Consider the following 27,688-nt stretch of genomic DNA (forward strand, 5'->3'; position numbering starts at 1 on the left):
CTTGTTATTATGCTCTTTTGGCTTTGGCAATTGTTGTTTGCATTGGTTTGTAATATTGCCCTCCCATGTTGCTGTCGATTGTTCTGACCCACATGAATACAATCACATCTTCTTGGTCTGCTGGTCCAGTTCTTATTCTGCCACCTCTTCCTCTTAAAGTCAGCTTGATTATTAAACTGATTATTTTTCTGCTTTACATCCGTTCAGTATTAAAAAATATGTTTGTTTTGCCACTTCACCTTTTTTATACTAGTTACAAACTTAAAGTACCCAGACTTGGCCAGCGGGTAAGCATTGAGCGCTCCGGGTCACAATACAGTACTGAACTCACCGGGTCTGGCATGCGCGTCCACTCGCTCCGCTGCCTCTGGGTCTTCTGCTCCTTTGCGCAGCCCGGCAACCTCCTTCTCTTGGTCCCTCGCAGTCCAAGCCTGTCAGTAAAGGAGTGTTCCTCGCTCCATGGGCTCTCCAGTGCTCGCCTGCCACCAGAACCCAACTCACTTTGGGGGAAGCTTTTAAATGTTACACTTCCCACCTTGCGACCTCTGCAACCTCGATCTTCAGGACCGACTTCTGCTCGATACACGACAGCGGTCCCGGCGTCCCGGTTATCCTCCAGCTTCTGCAGCAACGTGGAGGTACCACGACTACTACACCTCCTGCTACTGCTCTCGTTGGCCTGCACCAAGGGGGCCTTTTATGCATCCCACTCTCCCTCAGGTGTGGGTCATTAACACCATTAGGCTGCAACTTGCAGTCTTGTGTGTCTCTGCAGCCCTTTTCTTTGTCCCAGTATTTTGGGCTTTGTTCGATTTGAAGTCCACAATGTCCAAATAATTTTTTTCTCATGGAAATACCATTACCAAATTAATTTCTCTCCTTAATTATATTCGCTAAAGGAATGTTATAAGGATTCAATGAAATGTTTGGCTTTACTGGCGAAATATGGTTTTCGGAATCTAAATGGTTAATATTTAAAGACTCCTCTTTAGTATTCCCAGGAGGTCATAGGAGCTTCCATCTCTAAGAATGTCAGTGAATTTTTGAGGGTTTTTCTTACTCCCATTTCATATCTGGTTTTCATTGTTTTCACTCAAATTGAGATAGTTATCTTGGGGACATAAAGGCAGCAAACCATTACATATTCTGGCATCATTTATATTTCCTTCTTTAAGCAGCATCTCACCCCAGGGTGTACTCCTGTTATCCTGGGGCCCTTCTCCTCCCAGGTGACCGCCCCGTGTAATACCACCCCCAGGGTCAGGATCAGGGAGGGGCTGCCTTCCCCTGGCCAACTGGGAGGAGACTTTAGGTAGGGTCTTTGTGAGGACTCCATATGATTCATCACATCCCCCATTCCTTATAAAAGGATCTTTCTTCTCTTTCGGATTTTTCTATGGGAGTGTTTCTATGATTTACCTTTATCTCTCTTCTTGTGTCTTCCCCCTTATGTAAGGCCTGCATCTGTTTTGCTGCCTCTGCGTGAGCTTGAGCTATCTCTACAGCCATTTTAAGGTGGGTTTGTTATGCTGCAATACTGCTTTTTGCAAATGCCGATGTAGAGCATTAGTACAGTAATCAAGGTCCATGATTTCTAATACTTCGGCTAACTTTTTTTTTTACCCAACCACGGGGATACAGTATTTTGGACCCTTCCATCCAACTCTACTGGGACTTCTGTGGTATTTAAACGGAGTTATCTGAACACCTTTTCTGTTTGCCCCACCCTCGTTAACAATCCTTGTTTTATTTAATCAAAAGAGGTGTTAACTAAGGGAGTCCAGGTCTGATATGAGGCTTCAGGTTCTCCCCTTAATATTGGGAAAAATAACATGTCTTTAACCTCTCAGTCCAACCGAACTGTTGGGCCAACCTCTAGAAATTTTGAAGAAATGTCCAGGGTCGTCACTTTCCTGATATGGTTGAAGGATACCTTTGGGAAGAATAGGACAGTGTTGACTAGCGGTTATTCTCTCCAGCCCTGCCTGGTATCTCTGGTCTGCTTGGTTCTGGTGGTTTACCAAGCGGTCCAATAGGTCCTCAATGTTACTCATTCCGGAAGGTGTTTCAAATGACTGTACTTGAAATGTTTTGTTTATGTTAGCTCCGTTATCAAAGTCACTGGGAAGTTGGCACTTTAACGAAGACTGGATAGTGGGTCTCTTCAGGGCTAGTTTTATTCCCAACAGGCCTCTAGGAGGTAGCTGGTCACAGGGTCGTGCCATGCACTTCTCTGTGGGTTCCTCCACCTTATATCAGACAATATCCCACTTCAGACACCATATATGGCATGCTGGAGTGAAGATTCAGAAACAGAGGTGGTATTTCAGTATGATTTTTATTTAAAGAAAGAAGAAAACACCTACCTTTCCCTAGATTTAGAGGGTTGATCTCTACCTAACCAAGGAATAACTGGTGTGTTCATCGTCAGGATGAAAGTACAAATGAATATCCATTCTCCTTCCAAAAATCTCCTCTGCTCTAGCCATACCACTAAACAACAGAATGAAACCTATATAGTACCAAGAGAATGACTACCTTCTCCAGGTTCAGTAAGGATCAGCCCTAGGGCAATGTTCAAGTGTTTTTGTTTCAGTTCAGTTCAGTTCTTCTTCTGGGAAGAGAAAATGCCAGGAGAACGACTCCCTTCTCCTGGCTCCACAGGGCTAGTTTTACTCCCAACAGGCCTCTAGGATGTAGCTGGTCACAGGGTCGTGCCATGCACTTCTCTGTGGGTTCCTCCACCTTATATCACACAATATCCCACTTCAGACACCATATATGGCATGCTGGAGTGAAGATTCAGAAACAGAGGTGGTATTTCAGTATGATTTTTATTTAAAGAAAGAAGAAAACACCTACCTTTCCCTAGATTTAGAGGGTTGATCTCTACCTAACCAAGGAATAACTGGTGAGTTACCATTACATTGGTCGGAACACATAACTGGTGCTTCCTGGGGTGTCGAGCTTCTGCTTTCCCAGTGAACGCTTGTTCGGGTTCGCTCTTCTCTCTCTAGCGTCCCTCTGTGTCTCTACGGGCATTCTGGGCAGGTGGTATCCGCGTAGTTGTGGGACCACTCAGTCCACCTCCTCGATGTCCTGCACCGTTTTGTGGATTCCAGCTTCCATTTCAGCTTGCTTTTGCTGGGCCATAGAAGAACTCTTCTGGTCTCCGGCCGGCGTCCTCCCCGCATCTGGGTTGCTCCTTCAGCGTCCAGTCTTCTCTCCTGGTTAGAATCTCCCGGGCTAACCAGGATTTGCACCTGCTGCCCTCTTTACGGAGTCCTTCTTTGCTTTTTATCTTGTTGAGCTGGAACCTCCCCAGCGTCGTGTCATAGTCCATCGTCAGGTTCAGTTGTGTACCCGATTGCCTCCTCTGGACCAACTTGTCTGAGTATCTTTCACATGAGTGTTCTGCATGGCTTTGTGAATGTTCTTCTTCTCATCACCTTCATAGTACATAGCCTGTTTAGACTGAAGATTCAAAATAATGGTGTCTAATCTAACAGGAAGAAGAGAAGGAGTATGACAACAGCACACGGTAGTACAGTCAGCCTGAACCTCAACAGATCTTCTGGGTTTCATCATTTTAAGGCAGGAGGGTTAGGGAATTCCATCCATAGAGGGAGTCTCTCCCTGTGAGGTCATCCCGCTTTTTCCCACCCGAAGGGGGACTATCGGGTAGCGGCCACATCTCCCTAGCCTCACAGGGAAGAGCTTACCCTTGGGAAGAAGTGATGTGATCCCATGATTCGCCACAATGGGGAAAACCCTTAGTCTGGCCCTCCTGCAATCCAGTATTGACTAACATCTACAGACTGATAATAAAAACCCTGAAACTAGACCCAAGATAATTGTGGCGTTCTTTAGGCCCTCTATGACAACATACAGTGATTTCCCACTGCCACTACTTCTATTAGGGGCTTATTTTGCCACCACACACAGATAGACTTCAACTATTTTTGAAGCTGTGACATTGGCACTAGAACAAATACAGCGCCCATGGCATCCTGGGAAATTTCCACCAGTTTATTAATCCCTGAATGCAATGTAAACACAACTTTCAACAGATCAAGATAATCTGCTGGAGAGTCATTCTTATTTTGTTTACGATTGTTAACCTTTGGCCAGTCTGTCTTTCTAGGGCATACCACATGTATTTAAACCAACTCAGCCTCTATTCCTGGGTCGTGTACAGGCCACCCACTCTCTCGGTTTAGACCCTAGCACACCTCTGTGGGCAAAGTTACCCTCATTGCCTGATCCATATCTGCCAAAGAAGGGTTATAATAACGTACTACTTTATTTTTACTTCCTCCATAAATGTCAGTGGTTCTTCTCTAATATTTGGAACCTCTGTTGGCAGATTCCTGGTGTCCAGGGATATACTGTTACCAAATGACCTGCTCTATCAGCAATAATCCGTGGTAGCTGCCGTAAAGCTGCCTGCAAATGAGAACCAGATGAGCCATATAAAGGACATGCACAGGGATGGAAAGGAATAATAGCCTAACTAGGAGCACTTGCATGCTCACTAGAGGTGTACTCTGAAAGGGACTACAGCAACTGCACGCTTGATTTGGCCCCGGCATACAGTTGAGATTGCCGGGGCTGTGCTTGGGAGCATGATGCTGCTATTGAAGCTTGTGCAGCTGTTGGACCAACATGTATGGTTCTAAAAAAATCCATATCCTCTGCATCCCCTTTTTTTGCACTAGATTCTGTAATCTGCTATGGATACAGAGAAGGGGAGCCATTAAGGAGGGAGCACATGATCCCTTTTTTGTTTATATGTTAATGTTGTACCTTGCTTCTTCATTTATCATGTGTATCCCTAAGACTCCTCATTTGTGACTCACCAATCTGTTTAGGAGCTTTCACCATACCAATCCAGAAATACCTCTCATTACTCTCAGAGTTATTTTCCCCTTGTATGCTCTAGCAATCACCTTTAATTTAAGAGTTGAGTCAAATCAAAGGTACCTTCGACAGAGACCCATTTACGGCCATCTCCCTGTGTCATGGCGCTCCAACCCTCTAAGTACTTGCAAGTATACAGCCAATAATGTGCACACGTGAAATATGCCAATGTGCCTTATCCCGAGACCACATACTTTAGACTATCCCTTTTCCATTCTAATGTTCAGGAAGATACAGATTTTACACGCAGCCCTTGGGAGCAATGAAAGTTATTTACACTGACATCTAGGGCAAGTTCTACTTGAACACAGCCTGGGGTGGGAAAAATGTACAATATACACCACACCACACCACACCACAGGGACTCATACAATAATTCATCCTGTGAGAGCTTTCTGATAAAACCTAGAATTTGGCATTTGCCACTCAGGTTCCCTTCGGTACTCTAGCACCTACCCAGAATTCCCTTCTAGGCTGTTCACCGGCATAAAAAATAATACAACACTATAAACTATAACTACAAATACCACTATCTTATTCTATTCTAGTTTTCACCCCTTTCCGTCTGTGCTTAGTATGCCCTGTTACTGTGAAATTTAAATAATAATGCTTAGTGCAGCCAAAGTAGAAGCAACAACTGTACTGGTGGCCGCTGCTTAAAACCCATCGAGACGTTTCAATTAGACCTCTTACCTACCTTTTTTGAGCGTACAGGGCTTCGAGGGGGACCGTTCCGTGCTCCCATTACTGTGTCGGATGGGTGTGATGATCTGAGGCCTCACAGCACCAAATCTGTGAGATCTGCAAATAAGTCCAAACTCGGTTCAAGCCGGCAACAGTTCGAAGAATCTGGTTTATTTATTTACAGTTGTAGAGAAGGAGACACGGAAACCGGCAGAGTATTCTTGTCTCAATTAATCATCTGGTTTTTTATAGTGTTTTACGCCATGGAAAACATTAGTTGTTAGTGGGATACATTTAAACAATACACTTCCTCCACAGAACATCTACTTACCTTGGGTGCTTGGTCAGCAGCACCACATCTCTTGATTGTACAACTTTTTTTACCCTGTCATATGAACTGTTCCCGCCTGTGGGGGAGTGTAAGGCAGAATCATATGCAGTACCCTTTGGGAACACCACACACGATTAAGACTACAACTGTAAGTACAAATTCACCTTTGGTACAAGCCTGTACTACACAGTAAAGTGGTGCAATGGCTGAGCAGCCAGACTTATCTCAAGAGTAAAGTGAGCAGTATCAGAAGTTACACAAAGGATAGCAATTTATTTACACCATCAGTTATAAAACAGTTCACTATTATAAAGCAGCAGAAAATCACAATCTTAATACACTACAATAACCCCCAATCAATTCTGGACAGGTTAAGCTAAAAAATGAAGTGTGCGCAAAATGGCACTCCAGCAATTTAAAAGGGAGGAAAAGACAAGGTTATCCAAAATCAACAACACCAACAAGTGATAGGCAGGGCAATCTAGAAAAGGCTTACTACAACTAGGATTCGAGTCAATAGGCCTGGGCCAATGTTAATGGTTCAGAGTCTTTGCAAAGGATCACACAGTTCAGAGTAGTTCGCGGTTAAGTCTTTGCCAAGAGTTCAAAACGAAGTTGGTCGAAAAGTTATTCAAAGAAGAGAAGGACAAGCCTTCGGCGAGGCGAAAGATTTCAAACACTTTCACTGCGGTCGGACGGAACGAACGACCGGATTTGCACAGTACCTTAAATGAAGAAGAATGCTGTAGCTGAGGCGGTTGTTCCTGACAGTTCCTGCAGGCTCACGGTTCCTGAAGCAACTGTCGTGGTGACAAGAAGGAGGAAGACTGGAGTGTCCTGCACTGCCCAGGGAAGAAGCCAGCAGCAGAGGAAAGCATTGAATAAAAGGTGCGCTCCTTAAAACTCAAACAGGTTCCGTTCCTCCTGACTATCCGGTTCACTGCAGCGATGCCCAGCAAATTCGACAAGCAGAGGGAGGCCGGCGTTTGGTGTGTGGCGAGCTGGTTGGTCCCACCAAGCTCAAGGGAAGAAGATTCCTTACACATCTTCTCTGTCGTCGGAGTTTTGGGCGATTCGGCCTGCAGCAGGGCTTCACTGGGATGTCCAGTAGTTGCAGCAGTCCTCTTCCTTCAGCTCCTCGTTGATTCTCTCGTTCCAGTGGCGACTCTGCCTTCCAGGTTCCAGAGACCTGCTTTTAAGCAGTTTACCCCCATTCACACAGCCTGGCTATCAATAACACAGCTGGGTGGTTGTGCTGGCAGGACAGCCACCTAGCAAATCAAACTAGAGTGTGACTTGGGTCTCCAAGGAGACCCTGTGCAGAGAGCCTCAAACCCCTCCCTCACATCCTGTCCACCCAGACACTCAGGCGCCTAAGGAGGGCTTCTGTGCAGAAGCCCACCAAAGGACAGCAAACAAAAGAACCAAACCTGGTTTGGCGCGCAGAGTAAAACACGAGAAAGACCTTTACAAAAAGAAATGGCGAATAAACCCGACCGGAACCAAATAAAAATAAATGGGGTCCAGCGGATTAGAGTTTGAGGCTACCACCATAGCCTCTAGCGTTACCGAGGCTATTTTCATAACTCGCAGTAGAATAAAAATGGTAGATACCACTGCCACCAGCCAAATCTTAGAGAAAGGGGAAAGAAATAATGTTCCATGAGAATCAGACAAAAAGGGATAACTATTAACCGTTTCAGTACTCTATTGGAAGATAGGTTGTACTGGGTCTGTAAATTTAAAAAGACTAGTAAAGTCAATGGCAACTTTACATGTTCTGGGAGACAGTAGTCAGTCCCAGAAAATTGAGTTTAAAGTGGGAAGTCTAAAAAGACAACCCTGTGTCACTGCACTAAAGGTGCTGTGTGACACACAGTAAAAAGATGATGGCCCTCATTACAACACCGGCGCTAAACCATGGCGCTATTAGCACCATGGTTGGTGCCGGTGTTGTAACGGGTCCGCCATGGTTCAATGGGGGAATTACCACCCCATTCCAAGGTTGGCGGGGCGGTAATTCCCCATTGAACCATGGCCCTTCCCCATTCCCATTTTCGCCCCATAGGGCTCTATGGGAATGGGGAAGGCGCTAAGTACGGTACCGCAAATTGCGGTACCGTACTTAGCACCAAGGTCCCTTTGCGGGTCCCTACTTTAACGGCTGGTGTAGACCAGCCGTTAAGGTCGGGTCCCGCAAAGGGACCTCATAGTAAGGCGCTAAGTGTTTAACGGCGCCACAGCCTTTTACGGCGCCGGTAAACACTTAGCGCCAGGGTCGTAATGAGGCCCGATGCCTATGGAGTGGGTGAGACTCCATAGTACATGAGCAGAAAACGTACAATACACATCAAAACACATGTAAGAGTGGGAAAAAAAAGGCTCACACTCTTACCAGGTGAAAAAATAAATCCTAGAAATCCTGCAAAGCTGCTTAGAGACTCAACAGGTAAGGGAAATTAGCCATTCTGGAGAATTCTCCCTAACAGGGAGCGCTCCACCATATGAAATTAAACACTACTTAACACTTAGAGCCTCGAATGCCATTCCCTCAGGTTTTCAAGCAAAACTTTGCCTCGCCTTCATATATGACATGTAACCTGTCATGCGCCACTCAAAGTGGCTATGTACTGAACAAGGCTTCACCTCACAGCCGCACAAGCTTCTAGTCTTGTACAATTTATGTCAGGCAAAAGTGGATTTCTCATGGCTCAGCCGTGTCAAATCAGTAATCATGGTTGTGGTGGCACCCAGTTCAGGACAAGCAGCATGCTCTGTGCTCATAGGAAAAGAATATTCACACCACAGTGCAACAAACTGCAATACAAAAATGGATACAGATGAGTATTTGTGAAATGGATCATGCTTAAAACTGCTATCGAGTCCAAGTCAGCTCTGCTGACTCACAACTCTCTTTGTGCAGGCTGTTTCACCCACTCATCTCCACACTATGAACCTCTGCGGCATACCTCCCAACTCATACACCTTTGGCGGGTGTCACGCACCATAAAGTCAATTCATAAGCACAGCCAGCCCCATGCCGTTTATAGGTTTCAATGGGACTCAAAAGGTTGCGAAGAATGCTGCTTAGAGTGGTGGTTCTTCTTAGCGCATAGACCACTGTTACAGAGTGATGTACACCCCGTACACATGCGCGATCAACGAGGGCCGCGTATGTGCATTTGAATAAAGGGGAGCCTGTGCGAGTCAGTTGCCGCCGGGAGCCCGTAACAGCAAGATGTTTCTGTGTCTTATCTTCAGGTACGGGGGGCGTTACCGGGAGGTCCCCGGGGCATATGAAAACATAATATTGGCAATGAGGACGGGCCTGAGTGGGGAGAGAAACCATCACGATCACATCATCGGATCTTCATGAAATGTTCTCGGTGCCCACTAGACGCCATCACCTACGCGAGACACGTGGGCCGCCATTTTGTGAGTTCACGGTAGCGGCCCCTCATGGGGTGCTCGTGCGCCGTTTTTCAACAATTTTTGGACACTCCACCACAGTTATTTTTACAAATGGCTGTGGTTTTCTGTGCAAGCTATGCACTCATGTGATCTGGGCTACAGATTCAGCCTGAGGAAAGAATTGAGGACTTTAACCCCATCCCCACTACAGTGGGTCCACTGAACAATCTACCCTCATTGGGGTCATTTTTGGTGCCATTGCCCAGAGCAGTGTACTGGGAGGTGGACCTGCCTTACAGGGCCCTATTCCATAACGACGCCACTGGTGCTGACTTGCAGCCTCTATAGAGCAGGTTCTCAAGCTCAACCTACTCGGCGACAACCAGGTACATTGGCACCCATGCCCGAATTTGACATGTCTGGCCCACCCTCTAAACTGGGGCCCAAATGGCTCTTATGGGTCAAAAAGTTACAAATGTACTTCAGGGCCACTGGAGAGACGGAAGACGATGCATATTTGAATCACTGAACTCTCCGGCGACCACGTACCTGGATGTCAAAAATGCCCTCAAGGAACACTTTCTACCCCTAGCCAATCAGGACTTTGACAAGTTCGTAATGTTCAGCAAGAGGCAGTCGGGGGATGAAACACTTGACAGCTTCTGCAGGAGGCTTTGACATCTGGCCAGCACATGTCAGTGGGAAAATGAGGAGGGGATGGTGGGTAACCAACTCATCCAGGGATGCAACTCTGGGAAACTCAGGTGCCAGGTTCTCTGCGAGCTAGGACTTACTCTAGCGCAGATTCTGGATATGGGCAGAGCGTATGAATTGGCGGAGAGCAGAGGTGCTAGGATGGACATGGCAGTCCGCCCACGGAAAGGTGAGGAGGCATATGCAATTGGGTGCCCCGCAGCCGATGCGCCCCAGAGAACAAGATGGTTCCAACGAAGCCCGGAACCCTCTCCGAAACCCGACCTGCCCCAACTATGTCAGTATTGCAGCTAGGACCTTCCCCATACCAATGACTGTCCAGCAAAATCGAGGATATGCGGGTGCTGTGGCACGACTGGACACTTTGCTAGGGTATGCAGAGCGGCCAGCCCTGTAGCTATCTCGCGAGGACCGGCAAGGGCCAGCACTAGTGGCCCGCAAAAACAAAAGGGTGTAGCCGCTATTGAACAAGGGATGCAGGATCTTGAAATAGCCAAGGAGGAAGAGGAGGATGAGGAGGTCTTCTTCATCTCGAACATTGACTTTGGCTCTAGAAAACAACAACAACCCACCCTAGTGCTGCTAGACACGGGAGCATCTGTGTGCGTAATGGCCGCTAGACATTACGAGGCGCTCCCAGGTCCACCAGTGCTCGATCAAATTAAGGCCAGGATATACTCTTTCGGCGGCCATAAACCCCTTCCCCTGCAAGGGGTGTTCACCACGTCCATCACCCACGGCCAACACTCCATCAAGGTCACATTTTTCGTGACAGTTGTCAAGCCACACTCTCTGCTAAGCTGTGCAGTGTCTGAAGTTCTGACCATTGTGCACTTCGCCATGTCAGTATAGCAATTCGACGTTCATAACATCACAGAGCAGTATGCAGATTTGTTCAATGGGGTAGGCAAACTGCGGAGAGAACCTATCCGCTTACACACTGATGAATCCGTGAGACCAACAGTGTTGAAACACCGCCGGATCCCATTCCACCTGCGGGCGCAGGTGGGGGAAGAGCTACAAAATCTCTTTGATCTGTACATCATAGAGAGGGTGGAAGGCCCCACCCCGTGGGTATCTCCAATAGTCGTGGCGTCCAAACCCAAAAAACCTGGGGCAGTGCGCATCTGCGTGCACATGCGCCTGCCCAATATGGCCATCCAACGGGAACGTCCTTTGCCGCCAACACTCGACGACGAGGTAGGAGAGCTCCAGGGGGCCAAGGAATTTTCGAAACTCAACCTTCGATCGGTGTACCACCAGCTCGAGCTGCACCCCGACTCCGGGTACATAACCACTTTCACCACCCACGATGGTCTCTTCCAATACAAAAGACTGAGTTTTGGGATTTCTTCAGCTGCAGAAGTTTTTCAAAACATAATCAGCGGTGCCCTTGCAGGTCTAAAGAGGGTACTAAATCTGAGTGACGACATTCTGGTATACGGGTCCTCAGAGGCGGAACATATGAAGAGACTTGAGAAGACGCTGGAGAGGATTCGAGACTTGGGGCTAACCCTCCTTTGAGAAAAATGCAAATTCTTCAAGGATAAAATCGAATTCTTCGGTTTTGTGTTCCACGCAGGAGGCATATCACCCGATCCAGAGAAAGTAAAGGATATTCGGGAAGCTGCCCCCACACCTCCCGTCACCATCAGATGTGAGTAGTTTTTGGGGCATGGTAAACTACTGTGGTAGGTTTATTAGAGACGTAGATTCCCTTGTAGAACCGTTTCGGGCTCTCACGAGGAATGACGCCACCTGGGAGTGGTCCACCCGCGAGCAGAAGGCATTTGACAATATCAAGGCGGCACTGACCAGGGAAGAACCCATGTCTTTTTTTGATCCCAAGAAGGAATCAGAGTTGGTCGTCGACGCCAGCCCGGTTGGCCTGGGGGCGGTGCTGTTACAACCGGACACGCAAGGCAGATGAGGCCAATAGCATACGCTAGCAAAGCCCTGACCGACATGGACAGAAGGTATCCACAGATCGAGAGAGAGGCTCTAGCCATTCTGTGAGGCTGCAAACATTTCCATGTATACATCTTGGGGAAACTAGTGTCGGTCATAACGGATCACAAACCCCTGATCCCCATCATGACAGGGGCATCCTCCAAGCCTCCCCTAAGGATTGAAAGGTGGATGTTATCCCTGATGGAGTACGGAGTGAAGCTCCAGTACCGACCTGGCACGAATAACCCAGCAGACTACCTTTCCCGACACCCCGGGGCTGGCCGCTCGCAAGATGGACCGCCCGGAGAAGACTGCGCCAAAATGGTCCGGCATGTGGTGGAGGCTGCTATGCCAATAGCGTTAACTATGACAGAACTGGCAGACGCATCCGAGGCAGATGAGTGCTTTCAGATTATCCGTACAGCGATGGCCAATGGGGACTGGAAGATGGTGCAGGCAAACATTTCACGAAGAGAGCAAAGTGCACAACAAGATCTACAAGCACTGTGGCGCTCCCCGTCACAAACTGTCTGTGTCGAATTAAAGATTGCTGCTCAGAGGACGGCAAATTGTGGTCCCACGACTGTTGGTTGAGAGGGTGCTTAAACTGGCCCACAGTGGCCACCAGGGCACAGCCAAAACTAAGGCACGGGTGAGGACCAGATCTGGAGCATCGTGTAGACAAGTAAGTGCAACACTGCGTATAGTGCCAAGTCGCCAGCCCCGCAGCGAGAGAACCCTGCATTGAATCCATGGGGAGAAGCGACAGGCCCTGGGGCACGGTACATGGCGACTTCGGTTCCACTGGGTGAGGAACATACTTTCTGGCAGTAATCGACCAATGGTCCTGCTACCCGGAGATAGAGTTGGTCGAATCTACCGCCAGTGACCACACCATTCAAGTGCTGGAGCGAATATTCGCCACACATGGTTTTCCCCTCGAACTATGTTCAGACAATTGGCCCCCATTTCAAAGCAATCAATATGCACAGTACATGGAGGAGTGCAGAATATCCCACCGGAAGGTGACACCGCTATGGCCCAGCCCCAACGGGGAAGCCGAGCGGTTTATGCGCACCCTAAACAAAATATTCAGAATATCCCAAAACCAAGGGGGCGAGCTAAGAAGGAACCTATATCAATTCCTCTGCGAGTATCATACCACACCCCATCAGTCCACAGGGGTGGCCCCAGCAGAGGCTATGTTCAATCGGTGCAACAGAGGACTGATACGGAGATGGAGGGGCGCGACCCGGGGACCATCGACGATCAGAGGGTACTAGAGGAGCGGCAGGTGCGCAACGAGCGCGAGAACGTCAGGAGGCACCTCCAGCAGCCCAACATCGCCGTGGGGGACACAGTCCTAGTGCGCAACAGGCACCTGGAAGGGAAACTCTCTCTCATGTACGAGCCCAGCCCCATGGATGTGACCCATGTCAATGGGTCAATGGTGACTGCATCAGGCCGCAGAGGAACTATCACAAGGAACGCATGTTATTTCAAGAAAGTGGACATCAGACCCACAGAGAACAACCACGTTGCAGGTGAACCCACAGAGAACAACCACGTTGCAGGTGAACCCACGACTCTGCGCGCCAGCCCGGTGTCTGGAAGTGGCGAGGATAGAGAAAACGTTGTGCCAACCGAGTCCCCCCATCAGTTCAGGAATGAGGACAGAAGGTATCCAAGTCGGGAAGGTCGCAAGTGCCCCGTCAAATTCTGTGACTTCATAATGGACCCTGATCCCCAGAGAGGACGGTAATAGCCCACGTTGGGCCCATGAACTTCATGTATGTTTGACATTAATGTATGCGCCCTGGTTGGGCAGTTTATTACTGTTTGTTTTTCACTCTGTTTATTCTTTATGAAAACAGAGAAATGTTACGGAGTGATGTACACCCCGTATTCATTCGCGAGCCACCACGAGGGCCGAGAATGCGCATTTGAATAAAGGGGAGCCCGTGCGAGTCAGTTGCCGCCAGGAGCCCGTAACAGCAAGACGTCTCTGTGCCTTATCTTCGGGTACGAGGGGGGGGCACTGTTACCGGGAGGTCCACGGGGCATATGAAAACATAATAGACCACCATATGGCTGAACTACTGTGTTAATAAACAGCGCAAATACTACTTTCTCTGCAAATATTTATCAAGTGCTACCCAGGCATGTTAGAATAAAGATACTTCTTTGAATAGAACTTAATCTCCATTCTTATATCAACATGGGTGCCTACTTTTCATTTGCACCACAGGGATACAAAACCAATCCTGCTCCATTTCTCTCCCTAAGTGAGCAAGTGACCAACCAATCATTGGAGGGTTTGAATGTTATTTCCCTGTCAAAATAGTGGATTTTACAGCACACTGTTCTGATTAAAAAAGCCATAAGAGTTATGGAGTTTTAAAAAATAAGCAACAGTCACTGAACCGGCTCAGCTAGTCGCCAGCTTTGTGCATTATACCACTCATAATTAACGAACAGAAAATTCAACATCAGATGCGGATTGTTTTTTAGCATCTAGACACACTGAATGGACAGAAAGTTCAAGCGCGTGCACGTCCAACCGTGCTTGCCTTCGAGTTCGCCCAATGTAAAGGAGTTTGTTGCCTCTGTACTGACTGACAGGAGCGCAGCATACACGAACGTTCCCACCGTCACCTCCCTCCCTCCCGCAATGCGTTCAGTCACTAAGGGAGCAGCCTAGGACAGAACGTTCCAGAGGCGACGTGCTGCGGCACGAGGCGAGGTGCGTGCCCCAAAGAAGCCGGCTTGTTCCAATGCCCTCTAGGTATCGTAGTCTGTCTTTTGGTGCACGCCACAAGCATCGAACCACCTTACAACTACATATCCCGAGCGTCTCTTCGGTTTATGGATTATTGAGCATGCGTAGATGACAACGAGGGAGGGGACGCTTGGGCTACTAGGCTTGTTTTGCTCTTCAGCTGATTGTTACAGGAGCTGCAGAGCTGGACAGAGAAACGGCACCATCAGCAGCAGCAGGTGACAGGGGCCGGGAGGGGACAAACCACGGGTAAAGCGCAACTGATTGATGCACTAGGTGCCCCCTCCCCACCTCATGGGGTAAAATACAAGAAGAGGTGGGGAAAGAATTATGACAGGTCTGGTCTTCGCTGGGGGTCAACGTAGAGGCTGTACCGGATTAGTAGGACATCATTCTGAATGGTACGGGGCGGTGGGGGAATAATGCCTACATCGTTTGGCTGAGGTGGACTGCTTATTAGAAAACATCAGGTGGGGTGGTGGCGCAGGGGATAAAAGGTAGAGGCATTTGGCTTTGATGAGGGCGGGATGCAGGGAAAATAGAGGATGCTGCACAGATTGGGAGAGGGTACAGGGGGTACATGCAGGCTGCGCAATGTAAAGGGGCGGGGGTGTAAGCAGCTACACGTTTAGGGGGATGTTATAGCGAACACTGCTCTATCTCAATAACATTCAGGCAGCCCAAGGCCTGTGGATGAATAGTCCGGTTTTAGCGGACCCGGCCGTGAGGGATTGCGTCTTTATAAAGGCAGGCCTATTGGTGAGTAGAGCAGGACCAAGTTAGTCCTACGGCTGGATAGAAGGGCGTAGACATGAATGGCTAGGCTGGGGAGTGCGGGTGGAATACAGGTATAAAAGCCCGGGGTTATTGGGGGCAAGGCTATAGTATAGACTTTAACATTTGACCGTTTAGGGAAGGACCCGTAGGCGGCCCAAGCGTTGACGAGACTAGGAACAGGCAGCACTCGGTGCAGTATCGCTGCAGCTCCACGGCAGAGGAACCGGCACACAGGCATAGGAAGAAGTTATACAGGCACCCCAGTTAATATTTGGGGGTCAGGTACGATGCATCCAGCTCCAAGGCGAATGGTGGTTGTGATACTGTTGTATGTGTCTGTGTGGAGGAAAATTAGGGGCTATGCAGCCGCGGACGTGGGAGGGCAGGAGCGTTCAGACACAGCTAAAGGAGTGGAGACAACGATAGGTAGAGGGCACGGGGATGTGACCGTGAGGTGGGTTAATGGGGCACAGTGCTGTTAAGTGGATGGATGTAACCCTAGAGCAGAATGCTGACCGGGATGGTGAGCATGGTACTAAAGGGATGAATGGTGGGCATCGAGCTACAGGCATCACATTGCTGCAGAGATGTGACTCATGCAGACTTGCAGTCAGTACCCAGTGTTCCAACAGTCAATCGCCTACGGGCTGGAAGTAGGAGGTCACAAAATACAGGTAACCTCAAGAAACATGAGAGTATAGTACAGGCTACCTACGCCCGCTTCGAATTTCCTAGCACCAAATCTAGAGCATCATTTCATGGTGGGGGGAGTGATTCCCGTGTTTTAGGCTGCTTATAACCGGATGATCAAGGATCAGGGAATATCATGGGCAACAAAGAGCATTGACAAGGGTGTTGCTCGTTGCTTGTTAGCGGCTGTGTCCTTCGTAGTGTTGCAGGCTTGATCAGCATCTATTGATCAGCAAAAGAGAAGCTACCAGTATGAATCAGAAAAAGTATTGGAAGCAGAAACTACTGATGGGCATTAGAGCTGCTCCATGCTGCAGAGAGTGGTGGGCAGGCGCAGTAGTCTGTTGGCTGCACTTGCATGTAACAAGTGGGACAACACCACTCTTCTGCTTGGGCGAGCCATCTTTCTGCCTGCGGTAGGGGATGAGTACATATCGCGACCTGTGACGGGTGTCATTGTTAGGCATCTGCCTGTGAGAACCGAGCTAGGATTTGCCTTCTGCCCATGAGCGATGGGACAACATCATGCTGCCTCGGGGCAGCGACAACGGAAAGTCTGAGGTCTGTGAAAGCTTAAGAAAAAGCCAGCATTTTTTGTGTGAGTGGTACAGTGACATCAATCCGCCTCTTGTAAAAGGGGAGGCTAGGACTGTTTTCCATATGTGGAGGAAGGGCTTAATAAGCCCTGTAACATGAGATATAAAACGAAACACTACTTTTGCCAGTCCGAGGTAGGGCGAATGGTGGTGTGGAAGGTGGCAAACGCCCTGTTGCTGTCAAGATGGTGGGGGGGGGGGAAGCCACCTGCTGCCTCTGCTGGTTTCGTTTGCGGAAAACAAAATGCTTTGTCTAAAGGGGTGGCCGAGACCATTCACACCACCCTCTGGGAAGGTGAGAGGGCGCAGGAGCGCATGCTTCTTGGATCCCATCATGGAAGGGGTGACTCTTACAGCCAATTAAAGGGCTTGGGGACTAACGGACCATACTCACTTTGGCACTTAAATTGACATCAGTCATGTAGTTTATCGGAGAGCAGGGCTGTGCTGATGTATGGCTTTCTTTGGTTGGAAGGGGAAAGATGACGCATTCTGTCTGATTAACCCTCAGAGTAGAGGTGGGGGAGGGGTATTGAAGATCCTTCCATATGTCTGCTAGGGATGAAGTAGACACGGTTTGTTCTGCCAGATATGTATTTCCCCTTTTTTTCCGTTTTCTGCTTTCCTCAGCACCTGCGGTTAATTTTGTCCTTATGGGTGATTTGCCTTCTGCAAAACATGCCTTTTGTTGAAACGGCAAAACTAGTTTCCCTGCCTTTTGCTTGCTTCGTTCTGTGGAAGCATGCTTGTAAAATAATCTCTGGTGTCCCAACAAAAGGCATGTTGCAACCAGTGCTTCAAACGGCCCCTCCCCAAGGACCAATGCTGATACATGGACGGTTGGCAGAACAGAACCTTTGTTCATAAGAGAATTGCGCACAAGCAGCCGGGGGCAGCTCGAAGGGCATAGCAGAATTCATCCAGACGAGTCGGGAATCCACCGGATGTGTGAGGGCCTTCTTTAGAAGAACCCCATAAAATGCTGAAGCCACGATGCTTGTGTAGAGCGCGAGGGCTTTGCAGTAATTCACATTTTCATTTCTGTACATCAAGTGAGCCACCTGTTGCTGCCGGGGAAGGGAGAGAAAGGGTGGTGCTGCAGATCATTTGTCTGGCCGTTTTGCTGCACTGGGCTTGCGTCAGATGCAGTTTCTAGTGCTAGAAAGGACTCGGGTGTGCCATTATTCCTGGCATCGTTTCACTTGCCAAATCATTGGATGCATGCACCGTAGGGAAATGGGTGCCCCTGCGACTGCAGCAGGATGGAGCCTGCCTCCTTGTGCACTTAAGGCCTTAGGCACATGAAGGATCTTTTCTCACTAGGATGTGCGATTATAGTTTTAAATGATGAATAAGTCAGTAAATCCTTGGGCAAGGTGACTGCCCGGAGCAGCTCCATGGCCGAAAAGCCACCCAAGGCTTTGCCCTCTGGTGACCAGGTGCTTTTAGAAGCCCCTTTCTGACCACAGGTACCTCAGCTAGGACCACGTGTTCTTGCATCACATTATCACATTTTTACATTTCCATGCGAAGATAACGTATTATTTTTCCATCAAGACCCGAACATGATCACGTGCATGCAATTGGGATAAATGTACTGGAGAAAAGGCTGCAAATTACGATCGGACCATAATTGCCTAATTGAAATGTAATTAGGGGCGGGAGCGATATGGTGTGCATTATTTGCTCAAATAATAGCTATGTGTCTGGACTGAATTTCCTCCGAGATCCTGCTTCTGCTTTGTAATGGTTTCATGTTTTAAATGTATGTTTAGCTTTGTCTGAACTGCTTGTACTCCATGAAAATGTTTCTTGGAGCCTGTGGCGATTTGTTCTTCTTAAAATCCATACAATGCTTTCCGGGTTGCTAATAAAATCACGTGTTTACGAAACACTTCATAACAGCTTCCTCCGCTTTCTATTGGTTCCAGGATATTTAATCCACAACTTTACACCTTTTTTCCCCAACGTGCCCTCCACCCTTCTTCCGTTTTCCCTGACATTAAAACGAGTATTTTTTTTATTGAGGCTAGTACATTTGGAAAGCAGAGCTCCCGTCGTTTTGATTTTAGGTAGCCCGCGGACGGCAAACATGGAACTACAGTTTGTCACTCGGTGTTGACTTTTTAAAATGCAGCTTGTGTTGATGGCGTTTTTACGATTATGCAGAATGTTGCATTGCTTTCCATAGCATAAGTGATTGTGGCTGCTTTTTTGCCATCACAGTAAGAATGTGTTGCGCGTTTGTGCTGAACAGTTTGTTCCCACGGTGTTTGCTTTATCCACAGACGAATGGGTGCATTTTGTTATGCGTGACCGTCTCAGCCCCTCGCATCTTTCTTCATGGAGGGAGCTCAGGGAAATGCTGTTCTTCCTCTCTTCTGATGGCCGCTGATGCTGGACCTGCGTGACTTGGCTTCTTTCTCTTCCTTCTCTGCAGAACCCCAAAGGTGTACCAAAGCACTAGCCACCCCGAGACTGATGCAAACAGAAGATGAAAGATATCGATTTAGGACAGGAGTACGTCATACCCAGTCCCGGGTATAGAAATGTGAGCGACTCGAGCCCTTCGGAGCTACCTTGCCAGCAGGAGGGACTCAAGTGTCAGCACGGCAAGCATCAGGTATGTTGGGAACACCTTTCAGTCTTTGATGTTTTACACCCCTCACCCCATGCGCACTGGCTATTCATATGGTACCAGGCTTAATCCCGTGTAACCCCAAAAACACCTGAATGTATTTATATCCTCTCTAATTGAAAAGGTCAAGCATGGGCCTTCTGCCTCAAGCAAGGGCTTTTTTTTTTAATTCACTTTCTTGTATTTTTAGTGTTTTTTTTTTTTACTTTTCCTTTTATATTTCCATACTTGTATTATCTTGCAGACATTTCCTTGAGGGCGACTTTCTTCCTGATTACATGTCGCCCTCTGTCTCCTCACCTTTCCTGACTGTAACATTCTGGCCCTTTCTCTTCATTCATCCTGGGGAAAGTTTTCCCGTTCCATTATGAATTAATCGGTGGCGTTGTTTAGAAAGCGCTCACGCGATGATCTTAAACAATCTTCATTACAGTCGAGTAACAAAGGCGCATGGGAGTGAAGTGTGCAGTGTCAAGTGTCTGAACCCAAATTTCACAACCGGGCTTCCAGCACCGATCCTTGACGTAGGTTCTGGCTGGCATTGTTTCCTGCTGTAACCCTGGGAAGACAGTCTCAAGGCCTTGTAGGTTCTCATGATATTTCTGCATATATCCCGGCAGCGCCAAACTCAGCCTTTCATCCTTCCGAGGTCAATAAATGAGCACCACACACTGTGGGTAACAATAAGTAGCGCTCAGATGCCTGAGGGTTCGTAGCGCTATATAAATGCTAAATTATTATTGTTATATTTGAATCCTTGCAAAAGTCTATCTTTGGATTTATCCTAGCTCTTGAAGTGTACTAAACTATTCAAGAATGTTCTTGTGGGGGTATCTTTCTCAACTTTCAGCAAACACTCCCTGTGAGCTGCAGGCTCCCAAGAGATCATGAAGTTTAGTGTTCCTCTCGGAAGAAGGGTGCATTTGAGCTCACTTTTGGGTGGAAACGTGATTTGGCAGGGGAGGGACAGACCATCTTGAAAGTGAAGAGGGGAAAGTGACATCTGTCTTTTTTGTCTCTAATGCCTAATGGCTTATAGTGAGTGTGTCCAGTTTTGGAGGCCCAGACGATCTATGTCTACTCCAAAAAGGAATACACAAGAGAAGAAATGTCATTTAAAGTACATATGCAGCATATAGGCCTAAATAGCTGCAGTTTTCCCTTGTGGTCCCTGGAAGTGATACAAACAGAAAGTTTAATATAGATCTACCTGCGTCCCCTCTGCACCCCTCCCGAAAGTGTTAAACAATTGCAGCCTGCCTCATCGCATGAACAAAGAAATGTAACCACATTAGGTACATCCTCAGAGCTCCACTGGCTTCCCCTTCAGGCTCGTATCACAATTAAGACAACCCAGATCACTTACAAGGTCATGAGGAGCAATTCCCCATTATGCCTAGAAGAAAATCTCTCCATCCCTGAAGGCAGCACAAGGAGCTAAGCGGTCATCCTCCTAGGCGAAACAAAGCATTGTCCTGCCACACCCATGCCCACTCCCACTCCCTTCCAGACTTGCAGCCCGAGGAAAGAGATGAAGATCCTGCTCTCTTAAAACACCAGACAGATAACTGACTTGGACAAATATATTCCATCAGCCCCACCTGACCCCCACCACTGCATTTCCCTTCTGATGTTTCGTTGCACATGCTGCTTCAAGAGCTAGGTTCACACTATATATATTCTTCCAATAGCATAATTTGGCTTTCAGATACTTTCTGTGTGTTTCTTTTTTAATTGACCATGTTTTAAGGAACTACTCAAAAAGGTAGCGATTCCTTCAAACTCGTTGTAATGCTGAAAAACCACAAACCCTTTTCCTCCAAAGACAGCTGTGTAAGTTCGGCGGCTTCATAAAGGCGTCCTGTCTCAATGATATTGATTGTCGGATGTCTGTAAATCAATTGAAACCCAATATTTTTTAAACATAAGTGGCAGGTGTTGCCAATCAACCTGTGGTCCTTTCACTTAGGACCTAATTGACATCCATACACAATTGTCCTCCTCCAGTCAGTAAAATAAGCGATTGTTTTTCTCTTAGACCAGTCTCTTGCTGTGAGACAAAGTCCCATTGTTCTACTCTGGTGCGTGGTTTTGTGTATTTTTGACTGCCCTTCTCTGGTTTATGTGACCTTTTCGCTCTCTCTCCCTGCTAATGGGAGCCGCGATCCTGTTGCATTGTCAGTGATGCAAATACTGACTGTTTGATTTTTTTTAAAAAATGTTTTATTTGTAACACGCGCATGACGAATTTGTTCGTATTTTGGAGCAGATGACATCAGCAGAGGCAGATGATATGGATCAAAACGAGGTCCCCCCACCAAAAAAGGGGGCCATCTACCTGAAGAGAGAGGTTTTCAGTGCTCGGCGGAATTGCAGGAGAGAGCTCATGGTCCTAAGTTGTAGGGGTAGGGAATTCCACAACCTGGGACCAAAAACAGAGAATCTTCTGTTACCTCGAGATGTATAGACTGAATGAGGAATGATCAAGAGGTGACTGTTGCTAGAACGTAGTTGTCTCATTGGGTGATATGGCTGAATTAGCTCTCTTAGATACAGAGGAGCAATGCCATTTATGCATTTAAAAATAATGCAAGCTTTCTTGAATTTAATGCAGTCAGCAATTGGAAGCCAATGTAGCTCCCGGCGGTATGGGGACACATGAGTGGATTTTTTAATTTAAATATCAGTCTGACAGCCGCATTCTGTGCTCTCTGAAGTTGTTGGAGCTGTTTGGAAGGGATACCCAGCAATTGGCTTGCAGTAGTCAAGATGGGCACTGGTCAACGCCCCTACCACAGAAGCATGATCCTCTTTGGGAGTGTAGGGAAGTGCTTCACGTAACACGTAACATTCTCAGGACAAAATGGACTGCTTTAGTCTTGGCTCCCACCTGTGTTTCACTGGCAAGATCTTCTTGCCACATACATCCCACTGATTTTTTTTATACAAATTTTAAACTTTTGCCCAGCAATGTTGGAACAGGCAATTTCTTGGCAGCCGTCAGCAGGTGCTTGGGTCCGAATAATATAAGTTCGGTCTTGGCAGCATTGATCTGTAGATAGTTTTTCGACATCCAGCTGCTCACTTCTGCCAAACATTGCCCCAGTTTGCTAAATGCTTCCTGAAAGTCTGTGATTCGTACAAATGTCTGGGCATCGTCAGCATATGAATGGAAAGCCAACCCATAACGTCTTAAAATTTCCAGAAGAGGTCTGATATATAGATTAAACAGCAATGGCGACAGGGAGAATCCCTGCGGGACTCCAAAGCTCAGACAGATGAGGTCCGACAGGAACTCCCCCAATCTCACATGCTGCTGACGATTAGTCAGAAAAGACTTGCACCATTTCAATGCTGAATAAGAGACTCTTCCTACCTCCTGTAGTAGTTCCAGGAGGATTTCTTGATTTACTGTATCAAAGGCCGCGGACAAGTCCAGCATTACCAGGAGTGTGAGCTCCCCTTGGTCCACGGCCTTCAACAGTTCATCCTGTACTACTAGGAGGGCGGTCTCAGTTTCATATTTTGGTCGGAATCCTGATTGGAATATGTCTAATAATAATTTGTGTTCAACAAACTCTTGGAGCTGATTTGTGACCATCTTCTCAAGAATGGCAGCCCTGCAAGGGGACAGTAGTTTTGCAGAACCTCTACGTCCAGTGATGTTTTTTTTCAATAAGGGTGAGAAGATGGAAAGCTTTAGGCTCTCCGGAACAATCCCAGTTAATAGAAACTTATTAACAAAAGTGGTGATAAATGGGGTTAGCTCATGTGCCAATTATTTGGCTACAAAGGCTGGTAGGGGAGAGAGAGAATCAATTGTGGGTTTAAGAGTCGTAATGAGTTGATAGATATCTTCTTTGGCAACTGGGTGAAAGTCAAAAGCAGATAATAAAGTCTGATTTTGGTAACTATCAAGCTTAGATACCGCAAGATTAATTATGCATATCGGTGGGTTTGTAGAGACTGTCTGTTCAATGCCTGCCCTTATTTGTTTGATCTTATCTATGAAGAAAGAGTTGAACAGATTAGCTCTTGCTTCGGTGAAATCAGGCACTGCATTTTTACAGTCTGGATTACAGAACCTAGATATGATAGAGAACAGTTCTCTCGGCTGGTTGCTAGCGGACTGCAATTTTTTCCCCAGGAAATCTTTCTTAGCCGAAAAAATAGCCAGTTTATATCCCAACAGGGCTTTTTTAGCTTTGATTTTATTTTCTGAAGTAGGCTTTTTAAACCAGGTCTGGCTGGTCCTACCAACCAGTTTATGTAGTTCTTGTAAATTGGCTGAGAACCAAGGTTGAGAGACCTTCCCGGCTTTTGGTTTTTGCAGAGCTGCTTTGTTACAGATAACGCTCAAAACTGAGAATCCCATAGTGAAAAATTCCTCACATGGAACAGTGGGGTCAATGGAATCAAGGGACACAGAAATTTCAATGCCAGCAATTTTGTCTAAGTCTCTGCCTTTCCGAGAATAGGAAGCCTGTCTAGTCTTGGTGTTGGGTTTGGCCTGGTTAGACATACTCAATACAACATTTTTTACAAAGTGATCCGACCAATGAACTGGCATAACATCCTTCATAGTTGTGAATCCACCACGTGTAATGACCACATCTAAACAGTGGCCCTTTACATGCGAGGAATTAACGCCCAAAGGATGAAGGTCATGAGCGTTAAGCAAATCCCAGAGTTCTTTAGAATCTGGTTTTGTTTGATCATCCAGCCATATATTCTAATCACCCACCAAGAGCAGCTCTTTATACTTACTCCCTTCACCACTAAGAAAGGCATCTACATTTTCTAAAAATTGTTTGCATGGTCCAAGTGGTCTGTATGCTAATACTACATGAATAGTAGATTTAGGTGACATTTTAAAAGTCATTAGTCCCACCTGAGATTCATCTCCCCAATCAAGAGTGTTTAGGTGGGAGATATCAAGTGTGGCCATATGAATAATTGCAATTCCTCCACCTCTTCGGAATGTCCTATTGATATGTTTAATTAAGTAGCCACCCGGAACCAGCTCATGAAATACGCTGGGGGAGGACTCGGAAAACCATGTTTCTGTGATTAGTATATCTAGATCATAAGAATGAATAAGTTATGCAATTTCGGTAGTACGGGCCACAGCAGATCTGGCGTTCACTAATGCTGCTTTGAAATGATTAATTATCGTGTTTTTAATAGGATGAAGTTGCAGTAAAGGTTTAAAAATCTGTGCACTTCTAATTTTATTTAATGCCCTTAGAGTAATACTGCCCAAAGAGTTGTCAAGAACTTTCAGTTCAGTGGTACTATATACAAAATGAATCATCATGTGAGTCAATCCTTGATGAAACTTAGATTACAAATAGTTAAGAGAGAATACCTGATAAATGCTTTGACCGGCAGCGGTTCCTGCCGACTGCAGACCAGGCAAAAACAGGCTAAAACAGGCTTTGCGTCAGCGCTTTGCGCTGACCAGTTATAGCCTGTGTCGCAGTCCGATGATATTACTGGTATGCGACACAGAGGGCTTGTTGGGGATTGTAGTCCTCAGACTGCTTGTCCGTGTAGGGTAAGTAAATATAAACACAGTGAGTTCCTGGGACTAGGAGCAGGCTAAGCAGCGAGCGTTCCAATATTGTAGAATACTGTATCACAACAGAACACTTCAATGCAACACCTCAATTACATTTTTTGTAAAACACATATATATATCAGAATAAATCAATCTTGGTCAATCTCATTCAATAAAATCAATTATAATCAATTTAAAATAGATTAAGGCATTCTAAATAACTGCTCAAATGCAATACGGCCTGCACTGAGGCGTAACAAATTTTTTCTAAAACTGGCCGCGCTGACGCGGACCAGTTATAGCCTGTGTCGCCCCCTACGAGATCCTCAGGGTACTCCTAGAAAATATTTCCCTACACTAGCCTCCTTGCACAGCTGGCTGTCAGGCATTCAATGGTTGGTAGCAACATTTGCATAATTCCTATGGGCAGATGTACTCCTGTGGTGTCCAAACCAGGGACCCCTGTGTAAAATCTAGTACAGTGCTCACTAGCCATGCTTTGCTCCTATGCGTGAGTAAGTGGGATACAGATGTATCATAAAATCATGGCCTCTGCCTATCTTTGAGAGTGGTGTATACAGTTATTAGTACCAGATATCATCTTGTGTGCCTCTTAAGCCTGCATCATGTGGCATCAGGGGCACACCAAACAGCAGTAGTTATTTGGCATACCTGCATGATCTTTGCCCATAGCACCACAGCTGTCTTGCTTGTACATGTTCAGCCTCACTCGAACCACTGATGGGTTAGAGGAACTTCTGCCTTTGACCACTCGCCTTGTAAAGACCCGAGCATTGACTGTGAGTCATCAGAAATCGTCAAAGATAGCAGATCATGAGTCCACTACCATTCTGCTCACCTTCAGCTGGGTGCCCAGGTTCAAACCCAGCTGTATAATTGGTGCTATTTCAACCGCCCGCAAACCCCCCCACCTTTATTACCCTCGCCCCACCTGACCCTTCGCCACAAACATTTGCAGTGAAATTCGTTGAAAAGAATTTGATGAAATCATCTTTGTGCAAATCTTCTGCGATTAAATCTAACTATACCAAATGGGATCTATGGCAGCTAGGGCTTTTGTCTTTGGTCTACCCTTCATGTGACAGGGAAGCAACCGCTGAGAACCCTGGGAAGGAGACTGGAACAAAAACCTACAGAAGCAATGCACATACAAAAATATGGTGGAATCTCCTGACCAGATGGGTCGGAGGGTGGAGAAATATGAGGACCAGTGCGACTGCACAGTACAGAATGTTTGAGAACCAGCAGCAGTGCCGTTAGCAGTTCTTGAAATGTGTGTGCCGGGTGCAAACTACAGGTGCTGAACAAAGGGGAAATGCTGAACCGGGCAGAAAGCTGCAGCGCTCACAGCGAACTGTGGAAACTGGAACTCGTGCATTATAGTTGCACACTACAGAAATTGACTGATTCAAGTCTCAGAGAGGTGATGTGGTATCCTGAAAAAGCCAAGAGGCTTGAGAATCTTCTCAGAACTGCCTGTTGTAGCGTGCAAGGCTGTCATGATTCCTGCCCCTCATGTCCCCAGCCCTCCAAGATGTCAGGCTGGAGCCAGGCCACAATCACCTACATGGCCCTCAAGGGCCTCTCCATCCCTCCAAAGACCCACTTGGAGTCAGACTTGGCGCTTGTGGCACCAGGCTCACTCACTCCCATAGGATAACTTTGGGGATTGGACTTGTAGTGCATTGATGGGGACAAGATGGATGCCCCCGCATATTTCGGTTCCCAGAACTGCATGTGCAGTCTAGTCTTTTGGGTGTGGTTCAGCCCAGAGACACCTGGGATACCCAGACTATTTAAGCCACGCCCAGGCTGAGAAACATGCTTTGTGTTTTCTGCACCTGCAGCGTGACACTCGCCGTGTTCGGATCGGTCTCCAGTAGGCCTGCATCTTTCTTCTGCGCTCAGCTCCTGTAAGTACAAGAACACCGTTAGGAACAGCCTTACCTTGCGGCGCTTCTGCCCATCGTTCATTGCTTCTTCTGTTCTGCGGGCATCTTCGGCGGTGTCATTCCCATCCCGGCACGCCGCTTCCTAAGGAAAAGGGAAAAGAACAGAAAAAAAGGCATTAGTAAGCATTCAGCAAATCTTCGCTTATTTTTAAAGACTGTACGAGCTTCAAACGCTCAACTGAATCCCAGCCGCTCTGGGGGAACTCTGTCTCCGGAACTTCTCATCCATCTGCAAGAGGGAAAAGCCACTCCAGGTTAGCGTGGAAACATCTAGAGGTGCCGCATACCGCGCTTACTCACCGCATTTCTTCTTCATAACCTGCATCCACGATGAAAACGTCGCGGCACCTAAAAGACACAGAAAAAGAACTCAGTTCAATACAAATACGAAAGGGTTGCATCGTGCATCGCGCTCTCACTCGCCTTCAGCGCTACTCATCTCAGCAGCACATCGCCATCCCCAGACGCCGGCCATCATCTAAGGAAGGAAAGGAACGAAGTTAGAGAACTGTTCAAAAGACTCATTATACTTACCTGTCGGACTCTTGCCAGTGAAGTAACTAGGCAGCAACGAGCCTGCATCAATCTCCTGGGCTGAAAGCAGGACAGAGAGCACACTTTCCAAAAAAACAAGGTGAGCTGTGGATCAAAGGGAAGGGTTGGAC

General features: G+C 47.1%; 1 protein-coding gene across 4 annotated transcripts in view; it reads left to right on the forward strand.

The window, feature by feature from the left end:
• The first annotated feature begins 14,904 nt into the window (after window positions 1–14,904).
• The window catches only part of ABCC5 (ATP binding cassette subfamily C member 5), a 2,124,586-nt gene continuing 2,111,802 nt past the window's right edge, over window positions 14,905–27,688 (forward strand). For 3 of the 4 annotated variants that reach the window (XM_069618835.1, XM_069618837.1, XM_069618838.1), the window contains exons 1-2: window positions 14,905–15,007; window positions 19,293–19,475. In XM_069618835.1, coding sequence (XP_069474936.1) covers window positions 19,347–19,475 — 129 coding nt within the window. In that variant the 5' untranslated portion in view covers window positions 14,905–15,007; window positions 19,293–19,346. Of the gene's footprint in view, window positions 15,008–15,707; window positions 15,849–19,292; window positions 19,476–27,688 lie in introns of those variants that run through there. The other variant, XM_069618836.1, reaches the window with a different exon arrangement.

This window comes from Ambystoma mexicanum, chromosome 10, assembly GCF_040938575.1.
Source record: "Ambystoma mexicanum isolate Mex_15411 chromosome 10, UKY_AmexF1_1, whole genome shotgun sequence".
In the NCBI taxonomy this organism is placed as follows: Eukaryota; Metazoa; Chordata; class Amphibia; order Caudata; family Ambystomatidae; genus Ambystoma; species Ambystoma mexicanum.